This window comes from Lithobates pipiens, unplaced genomic scaffold (assembly GCF_037356315.1).
Source record: "Lithobates pipiens isolate NorthernLeopardFrog02 unplaced genomic scaffold, aLitPip1_a1.2 Scaffold_8, whole genome shotgun sequence".
Classification (NCBI taxonomy): Eukaryota; Metazoa; Chordata; class Amphibia; order Anura; family Ranidae; genus Lithobates; species Lithobates pipiens.
The window spans coordinates 654,576,607-654,592,318 of record NW_027507903.1 but is presented as its reverse complement, the minus strand read 5'-3'; the positions used below and the strand labels follow the sequence as shown (position 1 = coordinate 654,592,318).

The 15,712-nt window shown below is 43.2% G+C and overlaps 1 protein-coding gene across 1 annotated transcript in view; it reads left to right on the top strand.

Annotated features, from left to right (window-relative positions):
* The window catches only part of LOC143962471 (uncharacterized), a 48,886-nt gene that overhangs the window by 11,259 nt on the left and 21,915 nt on the right, over window positions 1–15,712 (top strand). Inside the window, exons 4-5 of the mRNA XM_077471745.1 lie at window positions 7,221–7,259; window positions 8,721–8,762. Coding sequence (XP_077327871.1) covers window positions 7,221–7,259; window positions 8,721–8,762 — 81 coding nt within the window. The remainder of the gene's footprint in view (window positions 1–7,220; window positions 7,260–8,720; window positions 8,763–15,712) is intronic.

Below are 15,712 nucleotides of genomic sequence, written 5' to 3'. Positions count from 1 at the left end.
ACGCCTACAGGTATTGATATTGGCAAGATCCTTAGGTGTTAGACGAGGGGTACACTCCACTATACAGGCAAAATACAAGGCAGAGACGGGGGAGACTTGGGGACCTCACGGCCCCTCGATCTGTGATTGAATGAAAAATGAAAATGCCAGTTATGCACAATTTAATGTAATTGTTTGTTGCTGTTTATGTTTATGCCTGTTGCTACCTCGTTTATTATTATAATTGATATCTAAATACTGTCATGTGACATATTTCTAGTTGCTGGGGGGGAAGATGGGATCGGGGGTCTTTTCCCGGCATCTGACCACTACCCCATTTAGGACCATGCTCAGTACCCAGTCGTTCACTGGGGAACATCTTAGCAAGTTCTTGCTGTAACAGTATCTTCTACCCATGCTCTAGTAGCGGCCTCCTAACTTCCTATTTCCTCTCTTGAGGTGACACACCTCACTCCTTTCACCACATTTCTTCACTCACACCTCCCCTAACCCATCTACATTTCTTGAACACACCCAACTTTACCACACCGGTACCTGACACCTTACACCCCCCTCCCCCCACCTTTCCCCCAAGAACATGGATGAACTTATATTGTTTCACTAAATGCGAAGGGGTTAAACATCCCTGAAAAAAAGCATGAAAGCAGATATCATTCTACTGCAGTAAACACACTTTAGAGAAAACACACTGCCCATACTCAAGAACAAATTTTACCCCACGGTATACCACTCCACCCACTCAGAAGCTAAGTCAAGAGGAGTCTCTATCCTAATTTCGGCTAGAATACCCTGGACACACTTAGATATGAAGACAGAGCCAGCGGGGTGCTACCTATACCTAAAAGGCCTGATTGGAGACGTGAAGGTGACCTTTGCAAACCTCTATGCCCCAAACTACCATCAAGACACCTTTATAAAATGCCACCTAGAACAGCTCCTGAAATACACAGAAGGGCAACTAATTAACGGGGGAGACCTTAACATCCCCTTGACCCTGGAAGAAGACACCTCATCAGGATTGTCCTCAACCTCCCAAGACACACGCAAATTAATCCATACATCCCTTCATGCCACACAATTGATTGATAGCCTGGCGTCTATTCCACGCAACTATACATTCTACTCCCAACCTCAAACGTACTCACAAATAGACTATTTCCTGATCCCCCACAACCAACTACAAGCAATCAAAGACACTGCCATAGGGTCCATTACTTGGTCAGACCATTCTCCCGTCAGCCTGTGGTAGGCTCATGATCAGACTTCCATAAGGCACAAGGGAAGCCATGGAGATTGAACGAGAGCCTGCTAAAGGATCCGAAAGTATTGGCAGAAGTGGTAAAGGAGATAGGACACTACTTACATACTAATGACACCCCTGACATTGAGGCAGGGGTTGTATGGGAAGCTCACAAGGCGGTGATCCGTGGAGTACTCATTAAATATGGGTCAAGAATCAAAAGACACAGATCAGCTTACAGTAACTGACCTCTCTACTAACCAAACTACAGACACTAGAGGCAAGACACAAGCAGACCCCATCCAGTCCACTGGAAAATGACCTTGATACCACCCGTAAACAGATCACTGATCTTTTAAACGTTAAAGCTAAGGTGGTGCTCCAAATTTGTCACAAAAAATTCTACAAGTTGGGCAATAAATGAGGGAGACTGCAGGCCCAGACCTTATGAGCGCAGAAACTAGCATCCTACATACCACACATTATATCCCCTATGGGGCAGAAATCATCCCTACCTCAACATATCACACGGGCATTTAAATCTTACTATGAATCTCTCTATAATATACGCACAACGCAATCTTCCCTAAGGCAGACGATAGATTACATAGCCTCCACTCTTATGCCTTCTGTACCAGCTGAAGCCGTGATCTACTAGAAGACCCTATTACGCTGCCCGAACTCCAATTAGCCATAGGAAATACTAAATCGGGAAAGGCACCGGGAACGGACGGCCTTACTACCCAATACTATAAAACCCTATTCCCCTCTTTAGGAAACCACCTAGTTAAACCAATGACCTTAGCAAAGGGAAAATACTACACAGTTCCACCCTGCAAGCCCAAACATAATTAATTCCAAAATAAGGTAGAGACCCGGCCCAATGCGGATGCTACTGACCAATATCCCTACTTAATACTTACCTTAAATTATTTATCAAGATAATAGCCTCCAGACTACAACAACATCTACCCTACCTTATATACCTAGACCAAGTAGGTTTTGTGGCAACCAGAAAAGCCAGAGATAACACCACTAAAGTATTAAACCTGTTACATGTAGCCAATCACACCAAAACTCCATGTGTTTTCATTGGAACAGACACCGCAAAAGTGTTTGACCAGGTAAATTGGCATTTTATGTTTGTGACACTGAGACACATAGGGCTAGGCAGCAATATGCTCAATTGGATTTCCGCTGCCTATTCAGACCCGACAGCAAGAGTGACCTCAGACCTCATTTCCAATCAATAACAGGACTCGACAGGGATGCCTACTCTCGCCCCTACATTTGCGTTGTCCCTAGAACTGTGTCATGTGAGACTGAACCCTGATAATAGGCCAGTCACAATATAAAGTATCGGCATACGCAGATGACCTAATGTTCTCACTCATAAATCCGACTATATCCCTACCAAACCTGTTAAGAGAATTAGAAACATACAGATTACTCGCCAACCTAAAAATGTATTTCACCAAATCAGAGGCAATGGGTGTTGGCATATCACAACCACACCTCACACATCTCCAAGCTAGCTTCAACTTAAAACAGACAGACAAGGTTTTGAAATACATGGGCATGCTCATCCTCCCGAAATTTTCACAACTTTATGATCTCAACTCCCCCCCTTCCTGAAAATGATTAAAACTCTACTTAACCAGTGGCACACTGGCCTTCATTCCTGGTATGGCCGCTGTAATATTCTTAAAATGACGATCCTCCCCAAATTCCTTTACCTCTTACAAGCCTTACCTATCCACATCCCTGCAGGATATTTTAGACAAGTGCAATCAGCATTTATAGAGTTCATATGGGCCCGAAAAAGACCTCAGCTCAACAAGAAAATGCTCTCCCTCCCTAAACAACATGGAGGCTTAGCGATGCCGGACATCAGCACCTATTACCATGCTGTACAGTTAAGTAGACTAATAGATTGGTGCCGGGACTGGGAAACCAAACTAACGCCTCAAAAGGAACAAGACCAAAGTGAGATCCACCTCCATAGAGCCCCGTGGTGCTACTTAACCCTCCCGATAAGTATTAAACACCACCCCCTGATAGGCAACACCACCAAAGTATGTGCACGCCTTATCTCCGAAACTTCTCTCTCATCCCGAAATTCTCCCCTATGTCCCATACTGGGTAATCACCAATTTAAACCAGGCGTGCATGATACGGTCTTTCATGGTCCCTAAAGTGACTCGGGCCTCTACCAAGCCTCCCACTTCTGTATAATAGGACACTGGAAGACTATTACAGAATTCCTGGACCACCTGGACTTCCTAAAATCTCTTCAGCTCAACTACTAGCCCCCGCCAAACGATGCTGAAGGAACTCTGTACAGAAACTGCAGTCCTACAACACACACTCTCACTCACCTACACCTTGATAATCACACCCCAGTGGAACACCAACCTCCAGGCCTCATTAAGTGGGAAAGAGAACTAAACTGCCAGTTTAATGCCAACAAATGACACCACATCCTCAGATTTACACATAAGTCTTCCATCTGCACCAAAATACAAGAAACCAACTACAAAAAGGTGGTATGGAACCCCAATGCTACTACATACATTCTTCCCCACAACATCAGATATTTTCTGGCGCTGCCAGAGAGAATGGGGAGCCCTGATACATATCTTCTGGGCATTCCCTAAGATGAGACTTCTGGAGGGAAGTTTGCCGGGTAGCACAAATTCACAGACCGCACCATTCCAGATGTCCCTGCTTTTTTCCTACTTCATGCATCCGACATTCCCAAACGTATCTATAAGAAATCAGTGATACGCCACCTCTTAGATGCAGCTAAAACCTGCATTCCACTCTACTGGAAATCCCCACACCCACCGACCACTGACCTATTGCTCAAAAAAGTAGACAACATCAACAAAAAAGGATGACCTTATTCTCACAGCCCAAAAAAGACAAGACACATACTCAAAAACATGGAAACTATGGAATCTATTTATATACTCAGACGAGGGCCAAGCTCACAGAGGAAGTAACCCAGATGCTTAAAACATGCAAATTAGCCCTACACACTGCTACATACTCATAGTGACATATCCTCTGGAAAACAAACTAAACAAGAAACCCCACAGATCCATGTTCGTGGACCCCCCTCCCTATAATCCTAACCCCCCCCCCCACTGTCTCTCCCCTTTCATAGTATCATTTACTTTCTCTCTATCCACTCTCTAAACTACCTCTGTCTCCTTATACCTCTCACTACTCAGAAAAAGGAAAGGCATTGAGTCCGTAGGAATATAAGGCACCTACATCTCACACCTCAAGAGTGCAGAAACGTTCCTACAAGGCAGGGGAGTACAGGATAGACCTGCAAGAATTGTATAACAAGAAAGCTTTGAGCAGTAATGCCATTACATTCCCTATACTCTCCTCGCCTACACCAGCGCGAACTGTGATAAAATGTAACAACATGAACGACAAATTCATGCAGTTCTTGTTTTTGTATTTGTACACCTGTTATTTTTCACAGTACTGTTAAATTGCAGTCCCTGTGGAGCTTTTTCCCCAGAATAAAAAAAAGAAATGGCAGCAAGACAGGGCAGTGTTATTATAATGGGGGATATTAATTACCCCAGATATGGACTGGGCGGAAGCAATTGCCCATTCATCTAAGGCTCACATTTTTTTTAAATATCTTGCAGGACAACTCCGTGGGTCATTTGGGGAATGCACCAACAAGAGATAATGCATTACTAGATGTACCGAATACAAACAACTTAGATGTGCAAATACAGGGCAACTTAGGAAACGGCAACCACAGGTCAATAAATTATGTATAAAGCACAGAAATATGAAGCACAACGGTAAAACAAGAACACTGAATTTCAAAAGGGTCAACTTTCCTAAACCTCTTTTTGCTAGACAATATTAAATATGTTAAAATCCTAGAAGCAAGGAACACTGGGGAACAATAGGAGTGCTTCAAGAGCATACTAAATAAAAGGTATTGGCCAGTGCATTCCAATGGACAATAAGTATAAAAGAGCTAAAATAAATCCAGGGTGGCTAAACTCTAACCTAAAAAATGCATATAAAAGCAAAAGAAAAGGCCTTCAAAAAATATATAAGGCTGAAGGGTCATCATCAGAATTCCAACAATACAAACAATGCATTACTAGATGTACTGAATACAAACAACTCAGATGTGGAAATACAGGGCAACTTAGGAAACAGCAACCACAGGTCAATAAATTCTGTATAAAGCACAGAAATATGAAGCACAAGGGTAATACAAGAACACCGAATTTCAAAAGGGTCAACTTTCCTAAACCTCTTTTTGCTAGACAGTATTAAATATGTTAAAATCCTAGGAGCAAGGAACACTGAGGAACAATAGGAGTGCTTCAAAACCATACTAAATAAAAGGTATTGGCCAGTGTATTCCAATGGACAAAAAGTATAAAAGAGCTAAAATAAATCTGGGGTGGCTAAACTCTAACATAAGAAATGCATATAAAAGCAAAAGAAAAGGCCTTCAAAAAATATATAGGGCTGAAGGGTCATCATCAGCATTCCAACAATACAAACAATGCAATAAGAAATGTAAGAGTCAAGGAAAAGACTACAAGCATAAGCATTGAACCTATTCTCTCTGGAGAAGAGACGCTAGAGAGGGGATATGATAGCGATGTACAAATACCGTACTGGTGACCCTAGCATAGGGAAAAAAGTTTCAGTGAAAGGGAGTTTAAATAGACACACGGCCATTCACTGAAACTGGAAGAGAAGTGGTTTAACCTTAATCTGTGTAGAGGGTTCTTTACTGTCAGAGCAGTAAGGATGTGGAACACTCTTCCACAAGCGGTGGTTTCAGCAGGGAACATTAATAGTTTCAAAAAGCTTTTAGATGGGTCTCCTAAACGATCACAACATATAGGGATATACAATTTACGATTGACATAAACACATAGACAAAGAGGGTCTGTACTTTAAATGAGGTGTCTATATTGTAGCTAATCAAAGTAAAACAAAAACAAGTATTTATTTGTTTGCCATGATTCTTTATTTTCAGTGTATATTGACTTAGGTAATATTGATAGGGCCCTAATATAAGGTTATATGTTTTTTTTTTTTTTTTGCAGAAAGGCTTCCCTTTAAAGAATGTGGACGGAGGCTTTGGGGTTTTAGATTTCTTTTGGTGTTTTTTAGATTTGTATTTTATGTGGGGAGCATTTTTTTCAAAATTTGGGATGTTCAAGCCCATTATTCACTGGTTATTGGCCATCTGTACTTGGCACCATCCCACTGTAGAGAAAGGCAGATGAAGTCATTGTCAGGGGGAATGCTGTGATATCTTTTACGCCGCATACACACGACCGGTTTTCCCATCAGAGTAAACTCTGATTGTTTTTCCGGCGTAGTTCTGCTGAAACGGACTTGCCTACACACGATCACACCAAAGTCCGATTGTTTAGAACGCAGTGACGTACAACACGTACGACTGGACTAGAAAAAGGAAGTTCAATAGCCAGTCGCCAATAGCTGCCCTTGCGTCATTTTTGGTCCGTCGGAACAGCATACAGACCAATGTTTTTTCCGATAGAAATTGATTCCATCGGAAAGATTTAAAACATGTTCTATTTCTAGGTCTGTCAGAATTTTCGAAAGAAAAAGTCAGATGAAGCCCACACAGGATCGCAATATCTGATGAAATAATTTCCGTCTGACCTTTTCTGCCGGAAAGTCCGACCGTGTGTACACAACATTTGAAGTAATAAATACCTATAAAAATTACAAGGACACATTACTAAACATTTTACACCCACCATGAAACCCTGTGAATGATGAGAGGTCCACTTTAAAAATGATATGATGAATTATTGTAAGTGAATGAGGTCCTGCGATGCCCACAGTGAAGATGTGTTGACAAATGGGTTTAGATATTTCTGTAACTGCATTTGCTCATCTGATCTCTCCAATGGCTGAGGGTTCCATTTCTCTTTTCTTTTAGATAAAAGTGCGCAAAAGGAAATATTACAGCTGAAGAATGGTGAGTGTTTATGAACCGAGGTTTACTTTTGAGAGGATTCAGCAGCTACTTCCATATTGTCAGCAGTAAAATGTCTGTGGAAAAAGCAGAAGACATAATTCTGTGGAGGAGGAGGTAGTGGAAGGAGATCCTGCATACATAATTCTGTGGAGGAGGAGGTAGTGGAAGGAGATCCTCCATACATAATTCTGTGGAGGAGGAGGTAGTGGAAGGAGATCCTCCATACATAATTCTGTGGAGGAAGTAGTGGAAGGAGATCCTCCATACATAATTCTGTGGAGGAGGAGGTAGTGGAAGGAGATCCTGCATACATAATTCTGTGGAGGAGGAGGTGGTGGAAGGAGATCCTCCATACATAATTCTGTGGAGGAGGAGGTGGAGGAAGGAGATCCTCCATACATAATTCTGTGGAGGAGGAGGTAGTGGAAGGAGATCCTCCATACATAATTCTGTGGAGGAGGAGGTAGTGGAAGGAGATCCTCCATACATAATTCTGTGGAGGAGGAGGTAGTGGAAGGAGATCCTCCATACATAATTCTGTGGAGGAGGAGTAGTGAACTGCTTTTGTGCATTGATGGATTTCCGCCCTTGAAGATATGAAAGTTTACACAATCATGTCATATTTCCATTTACAGTTAGCATACAGCCATTATATACTATACCTTTCTATATAACACAGCTGTGCCTCCCAATCATGGAAATATGTGTTCTTGTGAGTTTTCAAGCACTCGGCTACTGAATGCCGAGACAGGCTGTCAGGATTTTGCAAGCTCCCTGTTAAAAAGCCAAGATCAGCTATTATATACCATAATCATTTTCTATTTGTTGATTCTTTGACTACCATTTTCAGGACTCGCCATTTGGCCCCAGTGCATCTTCAGGTTACACTCTGCTTACGCTGGGGGGCTAAGAGTTTTGGGCCTTTTACTACTATTATTCTTTCAAATATTCTTTTTTTTTTTTTTTTTTTTTATCTGGCATGGATGTAAAATATCCTATAAAACAATTATACTAAGAGTTTTGGAGCTCAGAAATTTGCTGGCACACCTGTCTTAATTCCTGTTGTTTTTAATTACAATACTACGGAATGCTAATTCAGTAACTCGCCCAAATAAAAATCTCTTTTGCTAAATACTCACCCCTGAGGAAGGAGATACGTGTACTCCGAAACGTGTTAGGTGCAAAAGTACTGTATACTACTGTATGTACCCTGGTGACAATGTTGTAAGTGCATTCCCTATGCTACATATTTTATACTACATATTTAATAAAATAAATAATTTTTGTATTCAAAATACTTGTTTATCTTGTACGTGCCTTAAAAGTCCAACACTAGGGGTTTTGTCTTTTAGTTGCAAATACTGGATGTGGCAGTAAGAAATGCATAAAATTGCCGTTCTATATACATTTCTTTCAAGCATCAAGGAGCATTCACTTATATGAATTCTTTTCCATTCTCAGATAAAAATATTGAAGAAGAAATTACACAACTTAAGGCTAATTGTAAGTATGTAATCACCCCTGATTGCTTTTGCAAATGGTTTCATGAGGAGGTAGTGGAAGGATATCCTGCATACATAATTCTGTGGAGGAGGAGGTAGTGGAAGGAGATCCATTCCTCATACATAATTCTGTGGAGGAGGAGGTAGTGGAAGGAGATCCTCCATACATAATTCTGTGGAGGAGGAGGTAGTGGAAGGAGATCCTGCATACATAATTCTGTGGAGGAGGAGGTAGTGGAAGGAGATCCTGCATACATAATTCTGTGGAGGAGGAGGTAGAGGAAGGAGATCCTGCATACATAATTCTGTGGAGGAGGAGGTAGAGGAAGGAGATCCTCCATACATAATTCTGTGGAGGAGGAGGTAGTGGAAGGAGATCCTCATACATAATTCTGTGGAGGAGGAGGTAGAGGAAGGAGATCCTGCATACATAATTCTGTGGAGGAGGAGGTAGTGGAAGGAGATCCTGCATACATAATTCTGTGGAGGAGGAGGTAGTGGAAGGAAATCCTCCATACATAATTCTGTGGAGGAGGAGGTAGTGGATGGAGATCCTCCATACATAATTCTGTGGAGGAGGAGGTAGTGGAAGGAGATCCTCATACATAATTCTGTGGAGGAGGAGGTAGTGGAAGGAGATCCTCCATACATAATTCTGTGGAGGAGGAGGTAGTGGATGAGATCCTCATACATAATTCTGTGGAGGAGGAGGTAGTGGAAGGAGATCCTCCATACATAATTCTGTGGAGGAGGAGGTAGTGGAAGGAGATCCTCATACATAATTCTGTGGAGGAGGAGGTAGTGGAAGGAGATCCTGCATACATAATTCTGTGGAGGAGGAGGTAGTGGAAGGAGATCCTCCATACATAATTATGTGGAGGATGAGGTAGTGGAAGGAGATCCTGCATACATAATTCTGTGGAGGAGGAGGTAGTTGAAGGAGATCCTCATGCATAATTCTGTGGAGGAGGTGGTGGTGGAAGGAGATCCTGCATACATAATTCTGTGGAGGAGGAGGTAGTGGAAGGAGGCCCTGCATACATAATTCTGTGGAGGAGAAGCGTAGTAATTATGGATGAGTTGAACACCCCCCTGTTCAGTTTGCAGCAGAACATACAAACAGACAAAAAATTTCTGCGAACACCGTTAAAGTCTATGGGACACTAACATGAAAAATCAAAAGTGCTTATTTTAAACGCTTATGTGCAAGTTTTTTGCCATAAAAAGTGTTTGGGAACCCGGGTCCTGCCCCAGGGGACATGTATCAATGGAATTATTTTTTTTTTAAAGCAGACGTTTTTTCGAGAGCAGTGATTTTAAATAATGCTTAAAGTGAAACAATAAAAATAAAATATTCCTTTAAATATAATGCCGGGGGGGGGGGGGGTCCTCTTAGTCTGCCTGTAAAGTAGTGCATCTTTCCCATGTTCTTAACAGTACTGCAGCAAAAAGATATTTCTAAAGGAAAAAATGTCATTTAAAACTGCTTGCGGCTGTAATGAATTGTCGGATCTTGACAATATAGATGGATATTGAAAAAAAAGGTGTGGGTTTCCCCCTCATACATTACAAGGCCCTTCAAGTCTGGTATGGATTTTAAGATGAACCCTGCGCCAAAATAAAAAAAATGGATTTGGGTCCTCTTAAAATCCATACCAGAGCCTTATCCAAGCATGCAACCTGGCAGGCCTCAGGAAAACGGGAGGGGTGGTGCGAGAGCACCCCCTCTCCTGAACCATACCCAGCCACATGCCCTCAACATGGGGAGGGTATTTTGGGATCCCCCCCACAACCCTAGCCCAGTGGTTGTGGGGGTCTGCAGGCAAGGGGCTTAATGGAATCTGGAAGCCCTCTTTAACAAGGGGCCCCAGATTCCGCCCCCCATGTGAATGGGTATGGGGGTACATTGTACTCCTACTCATTCGCCAAAAAAAGGCAAAAAAGTAAAAAGCTCAGGTGGCAGTTTTTGACAAGTCCTTTATAAAAAAAAAAAAAAAAAAAGTCCCACGATGTCCATTCATCTTCAATCATGGTGCAGACGGTCCATTTTTTTGCTTTGGCAGCTGTTATATAGGAAGGGGGGGGCCATCCGGTGACATAACCGGATGACCCTGTCCCATCTGACATCATGTGATGTCATAGTAGGGCGGGGTCACCCATTTATGTCACCGGGGGGCCCCGCCCTCATCTATATCACAGCTGTCATTGGGAAAAGGCTGCAGTCATTGGGGACACCTCCCATTCAGGTGGAGTGTTTCAGTTTTTCTGTTTTTTTTTCTCTGGATCGTCGGCGCTGTGATTGAAGATTGATGAACATTGCAGAACACTATTTTATTTTTTTAATAATGGAATTGTCAAAAACTGTCTGCTGTCATTTTTACTTTTTTGACACTTTTGTTTAACCCCATACCCATTAACGTGGGGGGCCGGATCTGAGGGCCCCCTTGTTAAAGGGGGCTTCCAGATTCCGATAAACCCCCCCACCCGCAGACCCCCACAACCACCAGGCAAGAGTTGTGGGGAAGAGGCCCTTGTCCCTATCAACATGGAGACAAGGTGTTTTGGGGGAGGCCCAAAGTACCCTCCCCATGTTGAGGGCATGTGGCCTGCCAGGTTGCGTGCTTGGATAAAGGTCTGGTATGGATTTGGGAGAGACCCCCACGACTTTTTTTTTTGTTTGTTTACATTTTGGCACAGGGTTGTCCTTAAAATCCATACCAGACCTGAAGGGCCTGGTATGAATTTTGGGAGGGACCCCCATGCCATTTTTGTTTTAATTTTGGCGCAGGGATCCCCTTAATATCCATACCAGACCTGAAGGGCCTGGTATGGATTTTGGGAGGGACCCCCATGCCATTTTTGTTTTAATTTTGGCGCAGGGATCCCCTTAATATCCATACCAGACCTGAAGGGCCTGGTATGGATTTTAGGGGGACCCACATGCCATTTTTTAATCATTTTGGCATAGGGTTCCCCTTAATATCCATACCAGACCTGAAGTGCTTGGTATGGATTTTGGAGGGGACTCCCATGCCATTTTTTTTATTAATTTTGGTGCTGGGTTCCCCTTAATATCCATACCAGACCCACATGGTCTGGTAATGGACTGGGGGGGGGGGACTCACAGCATTTTTTTTTCAATGATTTGTATGTATATTGCAACAATATTTGACAATACATTACAGCCACGACCAGTTTTAAATGACATTTTTTGCTTTAGAAATGTAAGAAGCCTTAAATAGTGTGGGGAGTGGACTTAGCCCCCGAGCCATGATTGGACAAAGGCACTATGCCTTTGGCCAATCATGGCTCTCACAGCAGAGCACGCTGTGATTGGCCAAAGCATGCAGGTCTGGTGGTAGAAGTGGAAGGAGATCCTGCATACATAATTGTGCGGAGAAGTAGGTAGTGGAAGGAGACCCCAAAGACATAATTCTTTGTGATAGAGGGGCAGTAGGATGAGTCCCCACATATATAATTAAGTAGAATAAGAGAGTAGTGGGTAATGGGTAGTAGGGAACTGCTTTTGTGCCTGGATGGATCGCTAAATCATATAGCCATCAAATTGTGCAACAATTGAAAAATCGTGAACAGTTAGTATCCTCTACACATAAATTAGTGTACACTTGTGTCATAAATAACAAGATACATATATAAATTATAAATTATAAATGCAAATCACTCATTCCTTGCGGTATAAAGTCACATAACATATGCCTATAATAATATAGGCACTAAAAAAACTCTACACAAAACACACACCCAGTGTATGAACAATAAGTCTGAGTATATAAATCACAGCAGACTACTTTTTTTATAGAAAACTGTGAACAAAAGTCCTCCACAAATAAACCATAAAGAATCAAAAAAGATCCATTGCTGGGTCCATTGCAATAGTGCTTGAGCCACCACCGAAACACAATTAAATTTGCCGCTTACCAGAAAGGCATGACCCCCCACTACAGAGGGTCACAAAAGGCCTTTAGATATGAACACGTCTTCCAGCCTGGCAGGGTCCTTAGTGTTCTCCCTGCATCGCCACTCCAAACAAGGGTTGTAAAGTAAACACTCCCAGGGGTCTTTCTTATAGATCCAAAAGGACTCGGGGTGGAGACATCAAAGCAGTGTATAAAAGATCAGAAAACCTTAAGTCCGTTGCGCTAGCCGGACGCACAGACCCGTTCTCCTGGAACTATTACAAACACGAGGTGACGTTTAGCGTATCACTCAGCCCTACGCGTTTCGCAACAAAATTGCGTCATCCAGGTGCACGAGCGGCACGCTGCGTCACCTCCATTTATATTGTCTCTAGCCCTCCAGGCCTCACTCTGAGCACCCGGCTATTCCCGCCAAAACCAAGCCTCATTCCTATGTCCAAATCTGATTTGTCGGGACCTCCCACCAGCCTTGATCTCACCAATAAAATTGGTGGGCCAATCGGGGACTTGCTAAAGCCAGGTTACATTTCAACCCCCCTGAAAAAATGGCCAATAGCCGATGTTCTTAGTACCAGAAACAGCTGCTATTGGGTGGATGACCTGATGCAGAGACCACTCACAATATATATTCCGCTAAATTTCGGAATAAAACTCCCTACCTGTAATAAAACGTTCCCAAATCGACCTTAACACAGGAAGAGAATGAAAACCAATACATTAGGACCTTCCCCGCCCCACTTCCGGTCCTCAACTTCCGGTTTGCGGCCACATCCGGTGCAGCCAAGCCTCGCTCTCGGGCTCAGATAGCTTCCGGTTCATCACATCCGGTATATGGCTGTATCCGGATTAGCCAAGCCTCATTTTCGTTAGCAAATAGCTTCCGAACGATCCCATCCGATACCCAATCTCCTCCTCCTAAAACGTGTGGCGTTTAACCCTATGGATGCTCGTTCCGCTACCCTACAGGTCCGGTCTCCACAAGAGCGCCCTATCACACGCATTGCGGAGCGGCCCATTGTCACAAATAGGCGACATCCGCATCGCCAGCCCAGCGGCGGCAGGTCAACCCCCACCTACACCGCACCAAATGTCCGACGCGAACGGGCCCAGAACCAGCCCAAACCTCCCCAGGGCCGTAAGAACAAAATATAGCCCCGTCCAGAAAATAGGGAGGGGGGAGGGGGGGGGGGGAAGAGGAAAAAAACCAAAGTACATTTTTCAATATAAAAATTGAAAAATCCCTTTGAAATAAATATAAAAAATGTATAAAAAATGAAAATAGAACTAAATAAGAACCAAAAATTATATAAAATACTAAACAGGGGCTCGACCCGCACCCGCATACAATGGAAACGGGTCCAGTGCCACACTACTGTCACATTGAAACCCTGAGTATTAAAACATGTCAAAATTATTCTATCCTTCACCAGGAAAAAATCTTTATATTATCCCTCCCATATATAACGTGTAAAGCCACCGGCCCAGAGTGTAAGCCTAGTGAGAAGAGCTTACAATATCATATAATAAATGCAATAATAAAAATGCATTTTAACCACTTAAAGCGGGATTCCACCCTAAAGTGGAACCTCCGCTGATCGGATCCCTCCCCCCCTCCGGTGTCACAATTGACACCTTTCAGGGGGGAGGGGGGTGGAGATACCTGTCAAAGACAGGTATTTTCACCCACAATTCCGGGCATACACTCCCGTGGGAGTCTACGCCATTTCCTGTCCTGCCGCGCTGTCTGCTGGGACACACACGGGTCCCAGTGACAGCGCGGAGATTTCCTATTGCGCGGCGCAAGTCGCGCATGCGCAGTAGGGAACCGGGAAATGAAGCCGATTCGCTTTACTTCCTGATTCCCTCACCTAGAATGGTGGCGGCAGCAGCCGAGGGCCGAGCGATCGATCGGCCTCGGCTGCCGGCATCGCTGGAACCCGGGACAGGTGAGTGTCCATTTATTAAAAGTCAGCTGCTGTAGTATTTATAGCTGCTGGCTTTTAATATTTTTTTTTTAGGTGGAATCCCTCTTTAAGGACCAGGCCTCTTTTTCAGACTTGGTGTTTACATGTTTAAAACAGTTTTTTTTGCTAGAAAATTACTTAGAACCCCCAAACATTTTATATTGTTTTTTTTTTAACACCCTAGAGAATAAAATGGCGGTCATTGAAATACTTTTTTTCACACCGTATTTGTGCAGCGGTCTTACAAGCGCACTTTTTTTGGAAAAAATTAATTTTTTGAATAAAAAAATAAGATAACAGTAAAATTAGCCAATTTTTTTTTTATACTGTGAAAGATAATGGTACGCAGAGTAAATTGATACCCAACATGTCACGCTTCAAAATTGCGCCCACTCGTGGAATGGCGTCAAACTTTTAGCCTCAAAAATCTCCATAAGCGACATTTAAAAAATTCTACAGGTTGCATTTTTTGTGTTACAGAGGAGGGCTAGAATTATTGCTCTCGCTCTACCGATCGCGGCGATACCTCACATGTGTGGTTTGACCACCGTTTTCATATGCGGGCGCTACTCATGTATGCGCTCGCTTCTATTTATTTTTACACTGTTTTAAAAAAAAAAATGGATCACTTTTATTCCTATTACAAGGAATGTAAACATCCCTTGTAATAGAAAAAAGCATGACAGGTCCTCTTAAATATGAGATCTGGGGTCAAAAAGTCCTCAGATCTCATATTTCAGCTAAAATGCAAAAAAAAAGAAGAAGAAAATCTGACATTTAAAAAAAATATACCTTTAAGAGGTAAAGAGGTATGGGCGGAAGTGACGTTTTGACATCGCTTCCGCCCTCCTATGGTATAGAGACGAGTGGGGGCCATCTTAGCCTCACTCGTCTCTATGCCCAGCAGATGAAAGGACCCGATCGCCTCCGCCGCTACCGACGGCTCCGGTGAGCGGCGGAAGCGGTGAGCGGCGGAAGCGGCGGGAGGGGGGGTGGCACCTCTCCCGCCGTCGATAGCGGTGATCTCGCGGCGAATCCGCCGCGGAGAC